General features: G+C 40.5%; 2 protein-coding genes across 7 annotated transcripts in view; one reads left to right on the top strand and one right to left on the bottom strand.

Moving 5' to 3' along the window:
* Window positions 1-6,028, bottom strand: part of IFT74 (intraflagellar transport 74) — an 84,579-nt gene extending 78,551 nt beyond the window's left edge. The window contains exons 1-2 of one of the 4 annotated variants that reach the window (XR_005366896.1): window positions 3,869-4,058; window positions 1,374-1,512 (exon numbers count right to left, since the gene is read on the bottom strand). Coding sequence is in view for 3 of the 4 variants with exons in the window: in XM_038552564.1 (XP_038408492.1) it covers window positions 1,374-1,493 (120 nt within the window). In the remaining variant the exon portion in view is untranslated. Of the gene's footprint in view, window positions 1-1,373; window positions 1,513-3,585; window positions 3,813-3,868; window positions 4,059-5,882 lie in introns of those variants that run through there. The other 3 variants (XM_038552564.1, XM_038552563.1, XM_038552565.1) reach the window with 3 other exon arrangements.
* Window positions 6,029-6,040: 12 nt separating this feature from the next.
* The window catches only part of PLAA (phospholipase A2 activating protein), a 37,687-nt gene continuing 24,749 nt past the window's right edge, over window positions 6,041-18,978 (top strand). The window contains exons 1-3 of one of the 3 annotated variants that reach the window (XM_038552562.1): window positions 6,277-6,312; window positions 7,234-7,320; window positions 12,594-12,787. In XM_038552562.1, the coding sequence (XP_038408490.1) occupies window positions 12,616-12,787 (172 nt within the window). In that variant the 5' untranslated portion in view covers window positions 6,277-6,312; window positions 7,234-7,320; window positions 12,594-12,615. Of the gene's footprint in view, window positions 6,313-7,233; window positions 7,321-12,593; window positions 12,788-18,978 lie in introns of all 3 variants that reach the window. The other 2 variants (XM_038552561.1, XM_038552560.1) reach the window with 2 other exon arrangements.

Raw genomic sequence — 18,978 nt, 5'->3', positions numbered from 1 at the left:
AGAGATGCATCACATTTTAAGATTCACTTGTTGTAAGGTAATTTAAGTTGCTTTCAAATTTTCACTGTTATAATTCCAATGAAACTGTAATAATCATCTTTACAGGATATTATTTTGCTTAGAATGATCAGTTTATAAAGTTTATCCAATTTTTTCTAATGTGGTACATGTTTGATGACACTCTCCATTTCACATTAAGCTATTAAATTTTTCTAGTCTGTTTCTAGGCTGTTGTGGCAACCAAAATATCGTTTTACTTATTACTTATAATGTATTTATAGTGGAGTACTGTACTTTTCCTTATTTTTGCTTTATTGCTTTAGATGAATTTTAGAATAGTTTTAGAATGGTATCTCATATAATTTTGATTGAACATAGGGTTCATAGCCTTAGTATAGCAAGAGCTCTTATAAGTTTGCTTTTTCATTTTAAGATTCTGAACTCTATGACATCTATGTTACAAATAATTTTTACCCATTTATCATTTTTAACTTTTTTAATGGTGTTTTCAATTTTTAAGAATTCAAATATATAAATATAAAGATACTTTCCTTTTCAGTATTTGGTGTTTGTTTTACAAAGGCCTAGTCTACACCAAGTTTATATGAAATACTTGCCTATTTTTTCTTCCAATACATTTACAGCTTCATTTTTTAAATATAAAGTTTCGGTGGGTGCACGGGGGGAAAAATAAATGAGTAAATAAATAAATAAATAGTTTCTAAAATATCTAGAATTGGGGCACCTGGGTGAGTCAGTCAGTTAGGCATCTGCCTTCAGCTCAGATCATGGTCCCAGGGTCCTGGGATCCAGCCCCGCATTGGGCTCCCTGCTCAGCAGGGGAGCCTGCTTCTCCCTCTCCCTCTGCCACTCCCCTTGCTTGTGTGCTCTGTCGAATAAATAAAATCTTAAAAAAATAATAAAAATAAGAATATGTAGAATTCTGCGTGAGGGAGGGGTCAATTTTTAATAATCAATGGTTTACCCATTATTTGAACGCACTACTGAATGTTCTATGCTTTTCCCACTATTTTGAAATGTCACTTTAATCATTAAGTTCTTACATATGTCTGATTCTGTTTCTTGTCTATTCCATTTCATTTGATCCAGCCACCAATAAACTGTACCACTTAAATTACTGTACCTTTAAACTAAATTTGAATATCAGTATGAGCAGGCATTTTCTCTCAATAATGTCTTTCAGACATCCTTCCACATTTATACTTCTAGGTATTCCCTCCCACAATACAAAATCATATATAACACTATCCGGACAGAATAAAGCAAGAACAAATAAGAATTATAATAGGCAGGCTCTCCAACTTCTACCAGGGCATATGCATAAGAATTCAACAGAACTGTTTGAAACTTACTCCAGTTGCCACTCGAGTATTTCCTGACGGGGGTCGTATTCCAGAAGGAGGTCTTCCAGGTAACCCAATTCCACCTCGCGAAACAGGGCGAGCTGCTGAAGGCTTGTGATTACTGGCCATTGTTTGTACACTTTAACCACTATTTGGAAAACAAGAAACAGTTCAATTCTCCTTTGGTGCCTTCTATAGTAAGACACTGGGGATCTACATAGCTTTCCTTCAAACATTTAAACCACAATAACTTTTCTTGCAAATGGCCATTCCAAGTACCACTATGAGGCCAAACCTGCTTCATTTTGTTCAAATTTGACATTAATGTTACATCTACAATGGAGTCATTGAAGTCAATGAAGTCATTTATTATAGTATGCCTTCTTCCTTTCCCTGTTTGCTTACCAAAATGCAAGCCTCTCTAATTAATTATCTGTCTTGAGCTCTTCCTATACTCTAATAAAATTTCTTTTTTGACATATCCAGCACCTTTCTTCCGTTTAGACTTTTTCTCTGTGCTCTATGATTCACTTTCTTATATTCTCTGTTATCAAATGCTTCATTTTACTCTTAACCCCAGCTTCCCCGCAAAACACTTTTAGTAGTAAAAGCTGTTTTAGCTTCTTAATCCACAAATCAAAGCAAAGGGAGTACACAACACTCCCCTTGCTTCTCAGTGTCACTTTCAAAACACTCTTCTTCCAAATCTTAAAAAAACAAAAACAAGACTCTCTTCCTTTGACAACCAGGGAACGCAACCTTATTGCCTTGGATCTTGCCTGGTTGCTTTTATCTAAGGACCACCTAATCTCTAACCCCATCTTCACTAAAGTCTTTTAGTGACACCTAGTTCAGTGTCTATTCCAGTCCCACCAAAGCCCTGGATGACTTCCCTGTGGATTCAATACCTAACGTTCTAGGTCACGGTTCCCTGACCTAAATTTCAGTTACCATCTCAACTCCATTTCAGTCATCTATAGCTGTGGGTCGACCTAGAGCTTGTCATCATCTGGAATTGTTTCACCCCAGTATCAGTTGAAATACTTCATTCCCCTTAATCTCCACATGCCTGTCTCATCTTTATTCTAACTACATCTCCCTTTAAACCAGTTCCTTAATTCACTCATTTTCTTCCAGTTTATCAGCCCTCTCCTTTACTCATCAGAATACATCATTTAAAGTTTGGCTGATAATTCAGAACAGCATTTTTCAGATTATGGGTCACAACCTACCAGTGGGTTGTGAAAAAAATTTGGCAGATTCTAACCAATATACTTTAAATGTGATATAAAAATTATAAGAATTTACTGCACATAAGAAGGGTGTTGTTTCATTAAGTTTTGTTTCAGTTATGTTTACATAAACAACGGTTTGAAGTATCACCAGAATCACCAAAATGTGACTGACATGAAGCGGGTGAATGCTGCTGGGAAAATGGTGCTAGTCGACTTGCTTCATGCAGGTTTGCTACAAACCTTCAATTTGTAAAAACAAAAAAACAAACACAAAACACCCCGTAGTATATGCGAAGCTCAAGAAGATGAGGTATGACTGTTGTCAATGTAAAATTTAAGTCTATTAATTAACTCTAGCTTCCTTGACAACTTTAAAAAAATGTACGATATATAGAATTTCTACTTGATTGCCACTGCTTTCCTGTCTTGGTAAAAGCTTAGCATGAGATCAGTCCCAGAGGGTAAAATATAAAGGGTCACTAGTAACAAAACACGCCAGGAACTCCTGGGGTATTCATCACGCAAACATTCACACAATCTCCACCATTATTCTCACGGAGAAGCAGCCTCGCCTCTGGTTCCAGAAAGATGAGTGATTCAAACTTTAGTTCTGCCAAAACAGTTATCCAGGGCAGCCCCGGTGGCTCAGCGGTTCAGCGCCGCCTTCAGCGCGGGGTGCGATCCTGGAGATCCCGGATCGAGTCCTACGTCGGGCTTCCTGCATGGGGCCTGCTTCTCACCCTGCCTGCTCTCTCGGTCTGTCATGAATAAATAACTAAAATCTTAAAAAAAAAACAAAAAACAAACAGTTACCTAATCCCCGCTGGATGTTTCCTCATCTGTGGGACCCAAGTGTGGCAATGAGGTAGATCTTGCAAAGCCTTTGTGATACTACATATGAAACCTCTAATTATCACTACCATTATGCTCCCCGAGGCAGCCATTTTAACAAGGAAAGTTGCTAACACGAGAGAGAAATCTATTACTTTGAGTAAAATCCCTCAAAGAGAATTTTCTCTCTGAGGCTCTGGAATCCTTTCCTCCGGTCTCGCCTCGTCAGGTTTCCTCAGGGCGCTGTCTGAGGAGGTCTCTCCACACGCTTGGCGGGACTGGAGTCGGACTCCCCGAGCCTGGCGACAGGCTGAGGAGAACAGCCAAGCGCCGAAAAGATCGGATTCGTTGTGTTTGGAGCGGATCAGCTTCTCCAACGTGAGAAAACCGGATCCGGAGGGACTGAAGGAGGGACAGAGGAGACCCGGGATTTCTCACCTCCTCCGTCGCGTCAGGAGGGAGGTCGCGAGGTCGCGAGGTCGGGGAAGGGCTCCAACTTCTTTCCGAGGCGGGCGCCTCGGCGGAGCCCACCAGCCTGTCTCGTACCGGTTGGCTCACTCGCGACTCCTCGCTCACCCTCGCGCTCACCCTCGCGCAGCTTTCCAGGGCTCTCAGACCTAACCACTGACCGCCCCGCGCGACCGCGTATCCCGGCAACGAGGGCGGGGCGGGGAGAGGGCCGTCGTCCTGATTGGCCAATCTTCGGCCTCGGCCCTGGCAACTACAAGGGAGGCGAGAGTAAACCGCTCTCGCGAGATTGGAGGGCTAAATTTTTGTTGTTGTTGTCTGGATACGGCCGTGCTTTTCTGGAAAAATTGGAAAACAGCGTCTTGGCTGGGAAGGAACACTTTATTGGAAATCCTTAGTTTGCTTTCTAGCTACAGCAGCCTCTCTGTGTGCCCGACCTGAATTCACGCCTAGCGAGTTTTATTATAGCGCCATGTCACCTCACGTGCTATCGTTTTTATTTTTATTTTCTATTTTTTAGTCGTTTTTAAGAAACGTTGTTTAAAGTTATTTGTGATAGGAAGGCTTGTACGTTCTTTTCACTTATTAAAGATCGTTTCCCTTCCTTTTGGAACCCCAAAACGTACACATTAAGTATAGATGCGTTTCCGGGACCGTCTATTCCTCAATTGGTTGGAAGCTCCCTTTCAGAATTCTTTTGATCCAAGTTCGTGAGGAAGGATGAATTAAATGGACAATGGTTCTAAAATAACTATGTTAGTATCGTTGTTTTAAAAACAAAAACAAAAACCACGATGTTAAGAACTGCTACATCTCATATCCCACCTCTCTAATAAAGTAACTTGCAGTTTGTTTTCTTCCAGTCTTCCTACAGGTGCGATTGCAGCTATATTTTACTTTTAGCGTGGTTTTTTTTTTTTTTTTACATTATTTCCAACTCCCGTTTGAACCCAACATCTTTGCAGCGATCATTTGTTATCCTTTTGTTCACTGTAGTGAATGGGAGTGGCATTTACCACTCCAAAATATGCCACTTTGGAATAAGGATTATTTTGAGCTAAATGCAACTGGAAAGAAGGAGATACAAGAAAAGCTACCATTTCCCGACTTGCCTTAAAAGCAGGACATAAATTTCCAAAGGAAAGACAATAGTCACGGGACACAACTTTAGACCCGTTGTCAGCCTAGAGACTACATGAAAGAAGCTACATAACAAACTTTACCAACTGGCCTTTATTTGCCATTAGCTCCCCATGTTTGCATGTACATAATCGGCTGCCTCTAAAGACTTAAGAACCTTTTCTTTTCTTCCGTAAATACTGTTCCTTTGTTAAGATATTATATAAGCCCAGACTCTAGCCACCTCTTCTATTTATTATACATGTCAATAAATTTGTTTTTCTCTTGTTAATCTATCTTTTGTTGCAGCGCCCCCACGGATAGCCTAGAAGGGTAGTAAGAAAAAAGATTCTTTCCCTCCCAATAACCTCTGTTATTGTCCAAGCGCTCGGTACACTGAATCGTCGGAGAGAAGCTACTGACATTACGCAGATTCTCCCTGAGTACCTCCAGACACATGGGAAGGGGGCCCAGCATTGGCTACTTTTATGTTTAAAAACAACGTTTAGCTTCGGAAAATCTCAGGAGACCACAGAGTAAGTTCGAAGGGGTCGGGCGGGACTGCGCTGCCCCGACGCAGCGTCCGAGGCAACCTCCGGCAACCGCAAGGGAGCGCGCAGCCCCTCGGATCAGGATTTAAAACATCCGGATTCGGCGCGCGGGCCGCTCAGGTCCCGCTGGCGCGTGGCATTGTGGGATTTGTAGTCCCGGCCCGCACCTCGGACTACGAGAAATAGTTCCCCCAGGACACAGAGAGGGGGCTGGGGCTCGCAAAGGATCTGGATTGGGGCGACCGGGCCCAACGCCCGGCCGTCAGCTCCGCCTTGACAGGCGGCCCACGGCGCTTCAGGGAAGTGAGGCTCACCTCGGCGGCGGCCTCGGCAGCCGGGACGCACACGCTTTGCGTCACGGCGGGCTGAGACAGATGATGAATTCCGGTGTGCCTGTCAGGGTTGCTGTGTCACTCGGCCCGCTCGGCGCTCCCCCTTCGCGTCGCCCTTCCGCGCCGGCTGTCGGGCTCTTCCGGTGCGCAGCCGCCCCTCACCTGCAGGCCCTGCGCCCGCCGCGCTTCGGCGCACCCCCGGCGTCTCCCGCGGACTGATCTCGCGCGGTGCCTGGGCCCCGGGCGCCCGACGCACCAGGGCCATGGCGAGCAGCGCTGCCAGGTACCGGCTGAGCTGCTCGCTCCCGGGCCACGAGCTGGACGTGCGGGGCCTAGTGTGCAGCCTCTATCCGCCGGGGGCCTTTGTGTCCGTGTCCCGAGACCGCACCACCCGCCTCTGGGTCCCAGACAGGTGAGCGCGGCGAGTCCGGGGCTCCCGCCACCCACCCCGCCCGGGTTGCAAGCTTCCTACTGTTGGTGGGAAAAGAGGGACGCTTCCCTGCCGTTCTCCTGCGCTCTTCCCGGCCCGGGCTCCATCCCGTTCGCGCTCCCTCCCAATTCTGCGCGCACAGTGTAAGAAACCTGTGAGATTTAGGTGGAGGCAGCACAGCTTTCGGGTAACAGAGACGTAAATTCTTGTCCTTAACTTGACCACAATCGAGTAGGTGACCTTGGACGAACCTCTTATGTTTTGGGCTATGATTTCCCACGTTTCTTTTAGATTTGAAAATGTACTGATGCCAGGTGCAACGCAGCCCCCACCCCCCGCCCCCAAATGAGACGTTGTGAGACATCTGACGTGTAATTGAAGTAAATCCTTTCCTTTCCCTAGAATTTGCTCTGTAGTCAGCCTTCCCTCAAGTTTAATTTTTGAACTAGGGTTCTCAAAAATTGCACGGCAGAAAGTTGCACTGGCTCCTCTCCTCGTTGTCCAAATCAGAGTTTCTTAGTCTGGGGTCTGTGGTGGGCCTGGATGGCGGGGATGAAACTTTTCACATATTTTATGGATGTTTGGGGATGTGCTGCTTCCTTGAGAGAAAGCCCATTGCCTTCAAAGGATTGTCACAGAGATTGAACAAAAAGAGAAATTAAGGAACGGAAGGTTGAGCTCAGGTTCAAATCAAGATCAAGGGGTCAGTCCTGATTTGGTTGGTTGTAACAAGAAATTTACAACCTGGGAGACGGATTTTAGTTCGGAAAGAAAATTTAAGGTGATTTGCTTTGTTATGTAGGACATCTCCCGTTAGTATAGTTTTCACTCAGAGTTTGGGTAACCATGCATAAATTCAGATAGATGGTAACTATTGGTTGTGTGCCCCCTATTTGTTTACAGTTCTAAAGAAGAGTAAGACAACAGACAAGTTCCCTGTTTTAACGGATCTTTCTTACAGTCTGGGAGGAAAGGTGGATCAGAAAAAATGTAAATATATAATTGTTCATTGGCATGTATACTATGAAAACAAATATAGGTAGAGAATTGAGTGGAGGAATGCTAAGGAAGGAAGCCCCTCCCAGGAGGGTTTCAGTTTGGTTTTTTTGTTTTTTGTTTTTTGTTTTTTTTTTAAAGCTCACACCAAGGTGAACCTGGTCATGGGAGCAAGGAATGAGAAGTGTTGAATTCAAAGAGCTCTGTAGAAAGTAGTAGGATCAAGCACAGAGACCCTGTTAAGAAGGAGGCAAGTCCCTTTGTGCAGGAGGGAATGCTCTGTGAGGTGAGGGCCAGAGCCAGATGCCATGATATGAGTCCTATGAGAAAGAGTAAGCAGAAACCTTCAGTGAGTTTCACACAGGGAGGAGCGTGATTTGATTGACCTGCGGAGAGGTTCTGCTAGCTGGTGGTGGAGATTGGATTGCAAAGGGATAAATGTGGAAGTAGATCTGTTTGGAGGCTTTTGCTGTAGTACAGCCAATACAGGATGATAAACAGACTAGAAATATTGTAGAGCAAACTCCCGTGTTGAATTGGAGGAGATGCTCTCTAACGTCTCTTTTAACTCTAAGATTCTGTGATATTCCAAATAACTTCGTAACACTAATAATACATAACGTTTTGTGTTTTGGAGTGTAATTACTGATTAACTTTGTATCCTTAAATTTTAGGGTGGTAGGGTTGCCTGCTTGGCTCAGCAGTTGAGTATCTGCCTTCAGCCCAGGGCGTGATCCCACAGTCCTGGGATCGAGTCCCACATGGGGCTCCCTGCATGGAACCTGCTTCTTCCTCTGTCTCTGCCCTCTCTCTCTATCTCTCTTTCTCTCTCTCAAATAAATAAATAAATAAATAAATAAATAAATAAATATCTTTAAAAAAAATTGAGTGTGGTAGAAGCATATACCCAGTAGGATAAACATTACGGTAAGGATGCGTGCTGTAGTAGTTGAGTACCTGTCATTTAACTTCACAGGTTTTGTAGAACTCTGCTAAGATTGTCAAGAACTTAGATCACTGAACATTTGCATTTATCAGGAGCTTCAGGAATTTAGGGCTGACATCATCTATTTGAAAAGTGCTGTGTTTTATTTTAAACTCATGTTGTTTTTGGTTTGGTTTTGTTTTTTAAAGATTTTATTTATTTATTTGAGGGCAGCCCAGGTGGCTCAGCGGTTTAGCGCCGCCTTCAGCCCAGGGCGTGATCCTGGAGGCCCCGGGATCGAGTCCCACGTCAGGCTCCCTGCATGGAACCTGCTTCTCCCTCTGCCTGTGTCTCTGCCTCTCTCTCTCTCTCTGTGTGTGTGTGTGTGTGTCTCTCCTGAATAAATAAATTAATTTTAAAAAAAGATTTTATTTATTTATTTGAGAGAGAGTGAGAGCGATCATAGAGAGGGAGAAGGACAAGCAGGCTCTATGCTGAGCACATGGCCCAATGGAAAGCTCAGTCCCAAGACCCTGGGACCAGGACCTGAGCTGAAAGCAGATGCTCAACTGACTGAGCCACCCAGGTGCCCCTTAGTTTTGTTTTCAAAATCATTAATGAATTTATTCAACTAACACTGATTGAGAGCCTGCGTTGTGCCACACACACACACAGGAGTGAATAACCGGTGATTAGTGAGATAAGATTGTTTTATTTCTCACTTCCAAATGCTCAAAGTAGGATAACTCATAGTCACTGGCTCTCTTGTGGTCATGAATCTCTTCTACATCCATATCAAAAGCGTCCTCAAGGCTGATGTCCTGACAATTTCTATTTCATGGTATATTAATAAAGTTAATGTGCTGTAAATGTTTGTAGCCAAATAATAAATGAAAATTGTTTTCTCATGTACATTGTTGATAGAGTTCTGGATCAAAGTAGTTAGTGTACAGATAGATTGGGAATGTTGGGGGGGATTTAATTTAGTTTTAGTGCATCCCTTCATTCTGGGATACTCTAAACCGATACTATCTTTCGCAAAAGACCATTGAAAATCCAGGAATTCTCTGGGCCTTCTGAAGACCCCTCAGAATGACGATGTTATTTTTTGGGTGTACGTGGAACTGAAACAGTCAATATGCCATTGTTTCAGACTGCTTCAAACCTCCATAAGCCCACTTCAAATTTCTCAAGTCTGTTACCAACTATTGTGTTGCCTTTTGAAAACGACCTGTAAATGAAAGATGCAACTTCAAATTTAAGATTGTGGTCAGCCCCCATGGCCCAGAGGTTTAGCGTTGCCTTCAGCCCAGGGTGTGATCCTGGAGACTGGGGATCGAGTCCCACGTCAGGCTCCCTACAATGGAGCCTGCTTCTCCCTCTGCCTGTGTCTCTGCCTCTCTCTCTCTCTCTCTCTGTGTCTGTCATGAATAAATAAATAAAAATTTTTATTTTTATTTTTATTTTTTTAATTTTTATTTATTTATGATAGTCACACAGAGAGAAAGAGAGGCAGAGACACAGGCAGAGGGAGAAGCAGGCTCCATGCACCAGGAGCCCGATGTGGGATTCGATCCCGGGTCTCCAGGATCGCGCCCTGGGCCAAAGGCAGGCGCCAAACCGCTGCGCCACCCAGGGATCCCAAAATAAAAATTTTTTTAAAATTTAGGATTGTGTGCCCATCTTCCCTGACCATGCTGAGGTTGAAATGACTTCTCCCTCATGTAAACTCTCAACATTTTGGGTCTTAAGTCAAATAGTTCCTTGGAGTTTGTTAAGAAATTAGAGCCATTCTCTTCCTAACCTCCATTTCCCTTTCTTGGAGACAAAATTTTAATCTTTTTTACCTGCTTATTTTTACTTTACTTCCACGTGTATGTATAAAGTGCTTATTGTGTCTTTTTATTTTTTAAATATTTTAGGCATTTTCTATTCCTTCTATGCAGTATTAGAATTTAGCTCTTTCTACCCCCTATTAACCCTCATCACATATGCATTTTTTCTATACTCTGACCCTTATAGTTAAACTTAATTTAGATAAAATCAGTATTTTATTACAGAACAGAGTCTATTTACACCAGAGCTGTGGAATAAACTATAACTTTTCCTCAACCATTTTATTATCTGCCTGTAGCTAGTAAGTGCCCTGTTTTGGGGTTTTCGTTTGTTTCATTTTCTGTGTATTTATCTCTAATTCAACTTCATATTCTTTGCTAGTTGTCTAAATCTCTTCTAAGACCTTTAGACACACTGGATATTTTACAGTTTCATCTTCCTGGCAATGAAAACTTTCTGACCCTGGTCTCTACTCCTGGTGCACAACCAATCCTGAGATCTCCCTTCATTGTACTCTCCACAGTTCCTTCTTTGGGGCCTTTGTTTTGGATTTCTATTTTCTCTATCTTTTTACTTTCTTTGTTTTCTTTCTTTCTTTCTTTCTTTCTTTCTTTCTTTCTTTCTTTCTTTCTTTCTTTCTTTCTTTCTTTCTTTCTTTTTTCTTTCTTTCTTTTTTTTTTTTAAGATTTTATTTACTTATATGATGGGAGTGGAGAGGCAGGGAGCCCACACAAGCAGGGAGAGTGACAGGCAGAGGGAGAACGAGAAGCAGGCTCAGAGAGTCTGCGGGGCTAGATCCCAGGGTCCTGGGATCATGACCTGAGTTGACAGCAGATGCTTCACCACTTAACCACCACCCAGGTGCCTCCCTAGTTTATTTCCTTGATGCCTAATTGGAGCATATCTTCTAGGAGCTTCCTGTGAAATACATTGCACTGATAATAAATGTATTAAGACGTTGCAAGTTTAAGAATGATTTTATTCTGCCTTGCTACTTGAGTAATAATTTAAATGTTTGTAGCATTCTAATGCCCAAATAATTTTTCTTCAGAATTAAGGAGCCATTGATCCTTTGTATTCTAGCCTCTAGTGTTACAATTGAGAAGTCTGAAGCCATTGTGATTCTTGAGCTGTCATTTTTTTCTCTCTGGCAGGCTGTGTATATTCAAGCATAGTTAAGGGCCATTAGTGGGACCTTTAACGTGAAAACTCATGTCTGTAAATTCTGGGACATTTTCTTAAGTCAGTTCTTAGGTTTCTTTCTCTTGATTTCCTCTGTCCTATTTTCAGGAGCTTGAACTTGTTTCTAAATTTATTTTCTCTCTCCCTCTCTCATTCTCTCCCTGCTGTGTTCTCTCAGAAATTGCCTTGACTTTTGTGAAATTATGCTCATATTCTATGGTTGAAATATCTTCTAAGAATGATAGTGATTTTTTTTAAGTTATTTTCTTCTTAGTGATCTGATTTCTTTAAATAGGTTTTTCCCAGGATGCCTGGGTAGCTCAGCAGTTGAGTGTCTGCCTTTGGCCCAGGACATGATCTGGGATCAATTCCCACATCGGCCTCCCTGCATGGAGCCTGCTTCTCCCTCAGCCTTTGTCTCTGTCTCTGTCTGTCTGTCTCTCTCTCTCTCTCTGTCTCTCTGTCTCTCATGGATAAATAAATAAAATCTCTTAAAAATAAATAAAGATATAAATAAATAGGTTTTTCCCCCTTCCTATTCTTTTTGATCACTGTATTTCATGCTGGAGAGGGCTTTCCCCAGACCTGGTAATCCTTATTTTGTGCTCGTTGTTAAAGAGTCGAGAACTTAAAAAGCTCCTGGGAGGCTCTGCTCACAGTTGAGGCTGCTGGCTGTGAGCTTCACTGTGGGGTTATCTGGCTAGACCATTTCACTGGACTGATCTACCTAAAGGAATGTGAATGTACATGCTCCTCATACCCCAAGGCTCAACTATGCCTTGTGTCCTCCTAGTCAAAGATTTTCAATTTTCCTAAAGAAGAAAACTTCAGGCTTTTGCTTTGTGCAAGAGGGGCTATTTAGATATACATACTGTACTAATGGGTACTAAGTTAATGTTTTATAGTGTGAAAATATCCTAGTAGTCGTAAGGCTTATCAATAGTAGATTCTATTATCCAATTGAATGAATATTTCACTTCACTAGGTATTTCTGAAGGTAACAGTCATGGATAAATAGAAATAAAGATGGAATATGAGAAAAAGCCACTTGTTTCCCTCCTTTTCCTTGCTTATTCTTTCTGTTAATTGACATGCTCTTCCCAATGAAATACAAATTAAACTTCAAATCTGATGTGAATCTCAATAGTAGCTAATAAAATTAAATATTTAATGTTTAACTTTAAAACAATAGATTCTTAAAGTAGTATGTACCGTAAAGTTCAACCTAGATACTAAAAGAAAGTAAATACTTTGACAACTCATGTCCTATGCTAAGTAAGGGGAGAATGTATATCTTATTAATTACCATGTCATGTCTTTCTAGTCCTAACAGGGGCTTTACAGAAATGCACTGTATGAGTGGCCACTCCAATTTTGTGTCTTGTGTATGTATCATACCTTCAAGTGACATGTACCCTCATGGACTAATTGCCACTGGAGGAAATGACCACAATATTTGCATTTTCTCACTGGAAAGTCCAGCACCACTTTATATACTAAAAGGTCACAAAAATACTGGTGAGTAGAATGCTTTGGGTTTTTACTATTTGAAGTTTTATCCTCTTGAAAAGAAAATTCACATATTTGCATTCCGTACAATTTATTATATTTGTTTTACCTATATCTATAGCTTGGTAGTGAAAACCTTTTTGGACCATCATCATTCTGTAAATTCTATGTTGCAGATTTATTGTCATTGGTAAAGGTTGACGTGCTTATATGTAGAAAGTAAAGTGTTCCATTAAGCAGCTGTATAATTTTAATACCATTTCATTTGTAAATACTTTCTTATGTAGCTCTAAAATAGGGTTTGGAAACTTTTTCTATAAAGGGCCAGATACTAAATATTTTAGTCTTTGCAGGCCATATGGTCATTTATACAACTATTTAACTCTGCTGTTGTATACAAAAGCAGCCACTGACAATAAGATAATGAATGGGCATGTCTGTATTTCAATAAACCTCTATTTATGGACAGTGAAATTTAAGTGTCATAATTTTCGCATATCAGGAAATAGCTTTTAATTTTTTTCCCTCAATCACTTAAAAATGTAAAAACCATTCCTAGTTTGTGCACTGTACAAAAATAGGTGGCCCATAGGCCTTAGTTTGCTGATCTCTCTAAAGGATAAGAATTATCTTTTTTTTTTTTTTTGAATCATCATTACACCTAAAACAAAATCTAATTTCTTATCAAATATCCTGTGAAGGCTCAAATTACACTCTGTTATCTCATAAATTTTTTTTACAGTTTGTTTGAACTGTGACCCAACTAAGGTCCACATGTCTTTTAATCTATGGATTTCTTTCCCTTTTTTCACCCCTCTCTATTTGGAACCAGCTTATTTAACTTGTAGGATTTCCTACATTCTGAATTTTGTTGATTAAAGTCTCATGGTTTCCTTTTAACATGTTTGTCAATCCCCTGTATGTTTCATAAGCTGTTAGATCTAGAAACTTAATCAGATTCAGATTCAAGTTTTAGACAAGTACACATTTAGGTACTATTATGTATTTTCTGTCGTAGCACATTAAGAGGCACTTAATATCTCTGTGATGTTAAGGTTAATTAGTAGATTCAAGTGTTGCGTCATTCATTTTAAATTTCCATCAGTCTTTTATGTAATAGTTTTTAGCATGTATTGATCACACACGGGTCTAGTATGTCATTAAGATTTGTGAAATCATTGTATTCTAATTCTACCATTATTTTTGCATTTAATAGCTAGCATTTTTTTAAAATGTAGAATTTCCTCATATTAATTCTTTGGTTACATGTGAGACTTTTATACAGGAAGAACAGGATAAATACTCTTTTACTGAGTTTCAGGATGAGTAGTTTCCTAGCATCTTTTTTTTTTTTTTTTTCATTCTCAAATTTTCCCGTATTTGGATTGGAAACCTCAATTGCCCCTGTGAGCTTTTGACAAGATCTTTAGCAGTCTTCCTTGCTTTTGGTAGTACAGAATGTTCTAGGTTCACTGTATGCATTTTTCGTCCTAACCCGAAATCAGCTGTTTTGCCAAGAAGCCCTGTGTTTTTTGCCTTTTTTTTTTAAAGTGAGAATAAAAAGTGGAAACCTCAGTTCAGACTGTAATGGTACTCAACAGGATTTTTTAAAACTTAATCTTGTTTTATAATTCTATAAAACATATATATAGTTTCAAAGAAAAAAGAATTCAAGGTATATTCAAAAAAGTCCATATTTAGTCTGTATTGCCTTCTTGTACCATCCCTTTCCTTATACTTTATTAACTGTGTTAACAGATATGAATGTATATTTATATTGCTCCTTTATATGTAAGATAAAAGATAAAAAGATAACATACCCTATGCAATTTTCTGCCCCTCCTCTTTTTGCTTAGTAATATTATTACCTTGGAGATCTCTTTATTACACTGTATAGAAATCTTATTCATTCGTTTTTACAGTGGCATTATAATTTACTGTTTAGTTAGCTTTACCATGGCTATTCTAGCTTATTCCGCCAGTCCCCCATTAATGGACATTTGAATTTTCAATCTTTTGCTAGTATAGATAATGCATTATAAATGGTTCTGTGCATGTATCATTTCATTCTTTTGGAAGTGTCATTTAGATTTAATATCCATTTCTGGATCAGAAGGTAAGTGCAGGGCAGCCCAGGTGGCTCAGTGGTTTAGCACCACCTTTAGCCCAGGGTGTGATCCTGGAGTCCCGGGATCGAGTCCCACATAGGGCTCCCTGCAGGGAGCCTGCTTCTCCCTCTGCCTGTGTCTCTGCCTCTCTCTCTGTGTCTCTCATGAATAAATAAATAAAATCTTTAAAAAAAAAAAAAAAGGTAAGTGCGTACTTAATCAAAGCTGAGTGTTCCCTATACTTATTGAAAGAGATTTATTTTGTTATTCATTCTTTCTGCCTGATCTTGAAAGAAATTTTAAGAAAGAAATTTTCTGAGTGCTCTAAAATAATGTTTCTCTTGAATTATATGTTACATTGATCTCTGGGAGAATATAAAAAGCATTCCCAATTACAACTATCAAGATATGCTTATGGTTCTCTGTTTTTAGACATTAATAATGTATTCATATAAGAATCAGATGATTAAATTTACTACCCTTCTGGATATTTGAATTTAAAGAGCAACTGATGATACATACACTTTAAGTTGATTTTTTTTAAAAAATTGAACTATTTGAAAAGCAACTTTTCATATAAATGGCAAAATTTACTTTGATTTCAATATTCAAATACAGTAATCGTATTTTTATGTGTATAGTAAACTCTTTCAGTCTTTGTCCCTGTGACTAAGCATGGGTAATACTTTACAGATCCACAGAAGATATTTTCTGTTCCAATCACCAAGACTATTTCTCGACTAATTTTTTAAATTTAATTTTTAATTTTATAATGTACAAATATATTACATGTATATATATTTAGTCTCCAAGGAGGAGATATATATATTATATATAATAAATAATATAAGTGACTTTCTGGAGTAGAGTAGGGTAACAAAATTTGGGAAATGTTTAATCAATCAATATATATATATATATATATATATATATATATATATATATATATATAATTCTTAAATTACATCCAGTAAGAAATATCTTTTTTTTTTAAGGTTTTATATATTAATTCATGAGAGACACAGAAGCAGAGACATAGGCAGAGGGAGAAGCAGGCTCCTTGTGGGGAGCCCAGTGTGGGACTCGATCCCTGCCCGGGATCACACCCTGAGCCAAAGGCAGACGCTCACCTGCTGAGCCACCCAGGTGTCCCTATCTTATTGATATTTTACAAGAGTTTCAGGAAGTCTCCTAGATGCCAATTATGTTTTTCAAATAGTCTAACATATAATGAGTCAAAATAGGCCAAGTTATGGTATAGTAACAGACACTTCCATGATCTCAGTGTTCTCGCACAACAGTTTTTCTCACCCACCATATACATACATCGTGGATTAGTGAGGGGAATCTGCTCATCAGAGTTTCTCAGGGGCCCAGGCTGATGGAGGCTCTCTCTATATGTGCTTCAGAAGTTTGTTGTAGCAGTGAAAGAGCAATGTGATTAATAATGCATTGACTCTTAAAAGCATGTACCTAAAAGTGTCAGCCACCGTTCATACTTTTGACTAATGTAGATACAATTGGCTGTGCCTAACATCATGCACAAAAAGGGCAAGCTACCACAGTCTGCCTCTGGTTATCAGTTATTCAGCTTGTTCTCTGTTCTTTGTGCAGGCAGAAAATACCCACCATTCTCTCAATGTCAGAAAAGCTGAAATTCCCCTCCAATTACAGCATCAATCCCAAAGTTAAGAATCTCTGGGTGATAGTGTTGTTTGTTTTTTTTTAATTAATTAATTTATTTATTTATTTATGATAGTCACAGAGAGAGAGAGAGAGAGAGAGAGAGAGAGGCAGAGACATAGGCAGAGGGAGAAGCAGGCTCCATGCACCGGGAGCCCGAGGTGGGATTCGATCCCGGGTCTCCAGGATTGCGCCCTGGGCCAAAGGCAGGCGCTAAACCCCTGCGCCACCCAGGGATCCCCTGGGTGATAGTGTTTTAAGCATCAAGGAGATGAGGCTTAGGTGTTTTGACATCAGGTCCAGATATAATTCCTCTTAAAGTCAGAGATCTGTGGGCTAAAAACACATGTTCTCTGTCATCCTTTCACCCAGTCAGGATACAATTGTGGAACTGTAGGGTAAGCACTATCATTCAGAAAAGGGAATGATGCAAGACAGCAGTTCCTAATCTGTAGTCATTCTGACATCTAGATGGGCAGCTGTTTCCAGGACTTGGCTACTATGAGAGTGAAGAGATTTTTGTGATCTGGTCCCTTGGGTCTCTAAAAGGGGTTTGCTAGTCCATTGTCCTTTACAGCTCTACTTTGGCCCTCCAGGGTATTCTTTCTTTTCTGTTACTCTCCTTGGTCATCTTGATGTATACCCTTCTTGGAGACTAAACTCAGCTTGCCTTCTGCCTGGAGGTTTCGTGCTTAGGGGTCATTTTAAGTTTTGAACAGTCACAGACTTTCTTTTAGTTCTTGGCAGTGCAACTCTCTTGTTGGCTTCTTGCCCATTTGGTTCTAGTCAGACCTCTGTGTACCCTCAGTTGTAGTCTGATTTGTTGTATTTCTCCCCCTCTCTCCTTTCCTCTTTCCGTACATGCCTTTCCGGATTTTACTCTTGAGGCCATGAGCCTGTCAGACCTCAGTGGGAAGCTGCACGCTCAAGTTCTTTTCCCTGAGCCATTTGTTCAGCTGAAGGCAATTATTTTCATGGTGACAACCTAATTTGCTTTGCTTTGGGTATACTTAAAATCCATTTAGAAATTTTAGCACTGTACATGCTGGTCATGTTTTTTATTTGTTCCTCTTGCATGACTTAGTTTCAGTTGTCCTTTGCTGCTAAAAGGCCTTCTCAGGTTGGTATTTTATCATTTGGGGTTGAGAAGTAATTGGTTCTTCTAACCCCGCAAGTCCTTAAGTTTCTGACTCCATTCCTGCTTGAGAACCAGCCACGTCTTGTTCTCATTCCATTATTTTAGTACTTAGATGTAGCTGATAATGACACCTATCACTGAAGTCCCATTTTCCAACCTCTTTCTTTAAAGCTGCTAGTTTATCATGTCTTGGGTTCTCGCGAGCAGCAGTTTTACCAGATATTCCTCACTGCATAAGGATTACCACACTTCCACTCTCTGATTAGTGTCCTCCTCACCACCTGCCCATTAAGCTAATGCCATTTGTGGGTTCTTGTTTCATCAGGGCCTGGCTTGTGCTACCAATTTCTAAATCAGGCTAGATGACATTGTGGTAGCAGACAACTCCAGAATTGCTGGAGCTTAACACAATGAAAGTTTGCTAGTTACACATCTAGTGCAGTGCAGCAGGGGGCTCTGCTTTGTAGAACTATGCAGGGATCTAGGATGACAGATGCTTCATCTTAGTATGTGCTTTCACAGACATTGGAGGAGCAGAGAAGGAACATGGCTTAATCGTGTACCTGTCCTTTAAGCTTTCACCAGCCAAATAACATTTCTGCTCATCTGGGCAGCCCTGGTGGCTCAGCGGTTTAGCGCCGCCTTCAGCCCAGGGCGTGATTCTGGAAACCCGGGATCAAGTCCCATGTCAGGCTCCCTGCATGCAGCCTGCTTCTCCCTCTGCCTGTGTCTCTGCCTCTCTCCCTCTCTCTGACTCTCATGAATAAATAAATAAAATCTTAAAAAAAAAAAAAAAAGACCATTTCTGCTCATCTTTCAATGCCAGAACAAGTCACAAGGCATGCCTAAAGCCAAAACAACTGGGCAAGTTCAATATTACCATTTGTTTGGAAGGTAAAGAGCACAAAATATCTGATGAATATCACTAATGGCTATCACACACATCACAATATTTATCTATTCTGTGTTTTTCCTGGAAACTTAACCTCTTCAGGCCTAGTGTTGGATTGATGTTCTGGGCTGATGTCAACCCTGGATTTCCCTTTGCCAGTGTATTTCCTAGAAAAAATTCTCATATTTTTCTCATTCTTAACTTACACTTTTGTTTTGGTGTAATACAGCTATCACAGCTTAAGAAAGCTGTGACATAGGGGCTAAATATATTTGTATACTAGAAAACGACTGTATTCTATCCTTACATTTGATTGTTAATTTGGCTAGATGTAAAATCCTATGTTAAAACTATTTAATCTCAGAATTTTTTGTAATGA

Source organism: Canis lupus, chromosome 11 (assembly GCF_011100685.1).
Source record: "Canis lupus familiaris isolate Mischka breed German Shepherd chromosome 11, alternate assembly UU_Cfam_GSD_1.0, whole genome shotgun sequence".
Lineage (NCBI taxonomy): Eukaryota > Metazoa > Chordata > Mammalia > Carnivora > Canidae > Canis > Canis lupus.
This window is presented reverse-complemented; position numbering and strand designations above follow the sequence as displayed.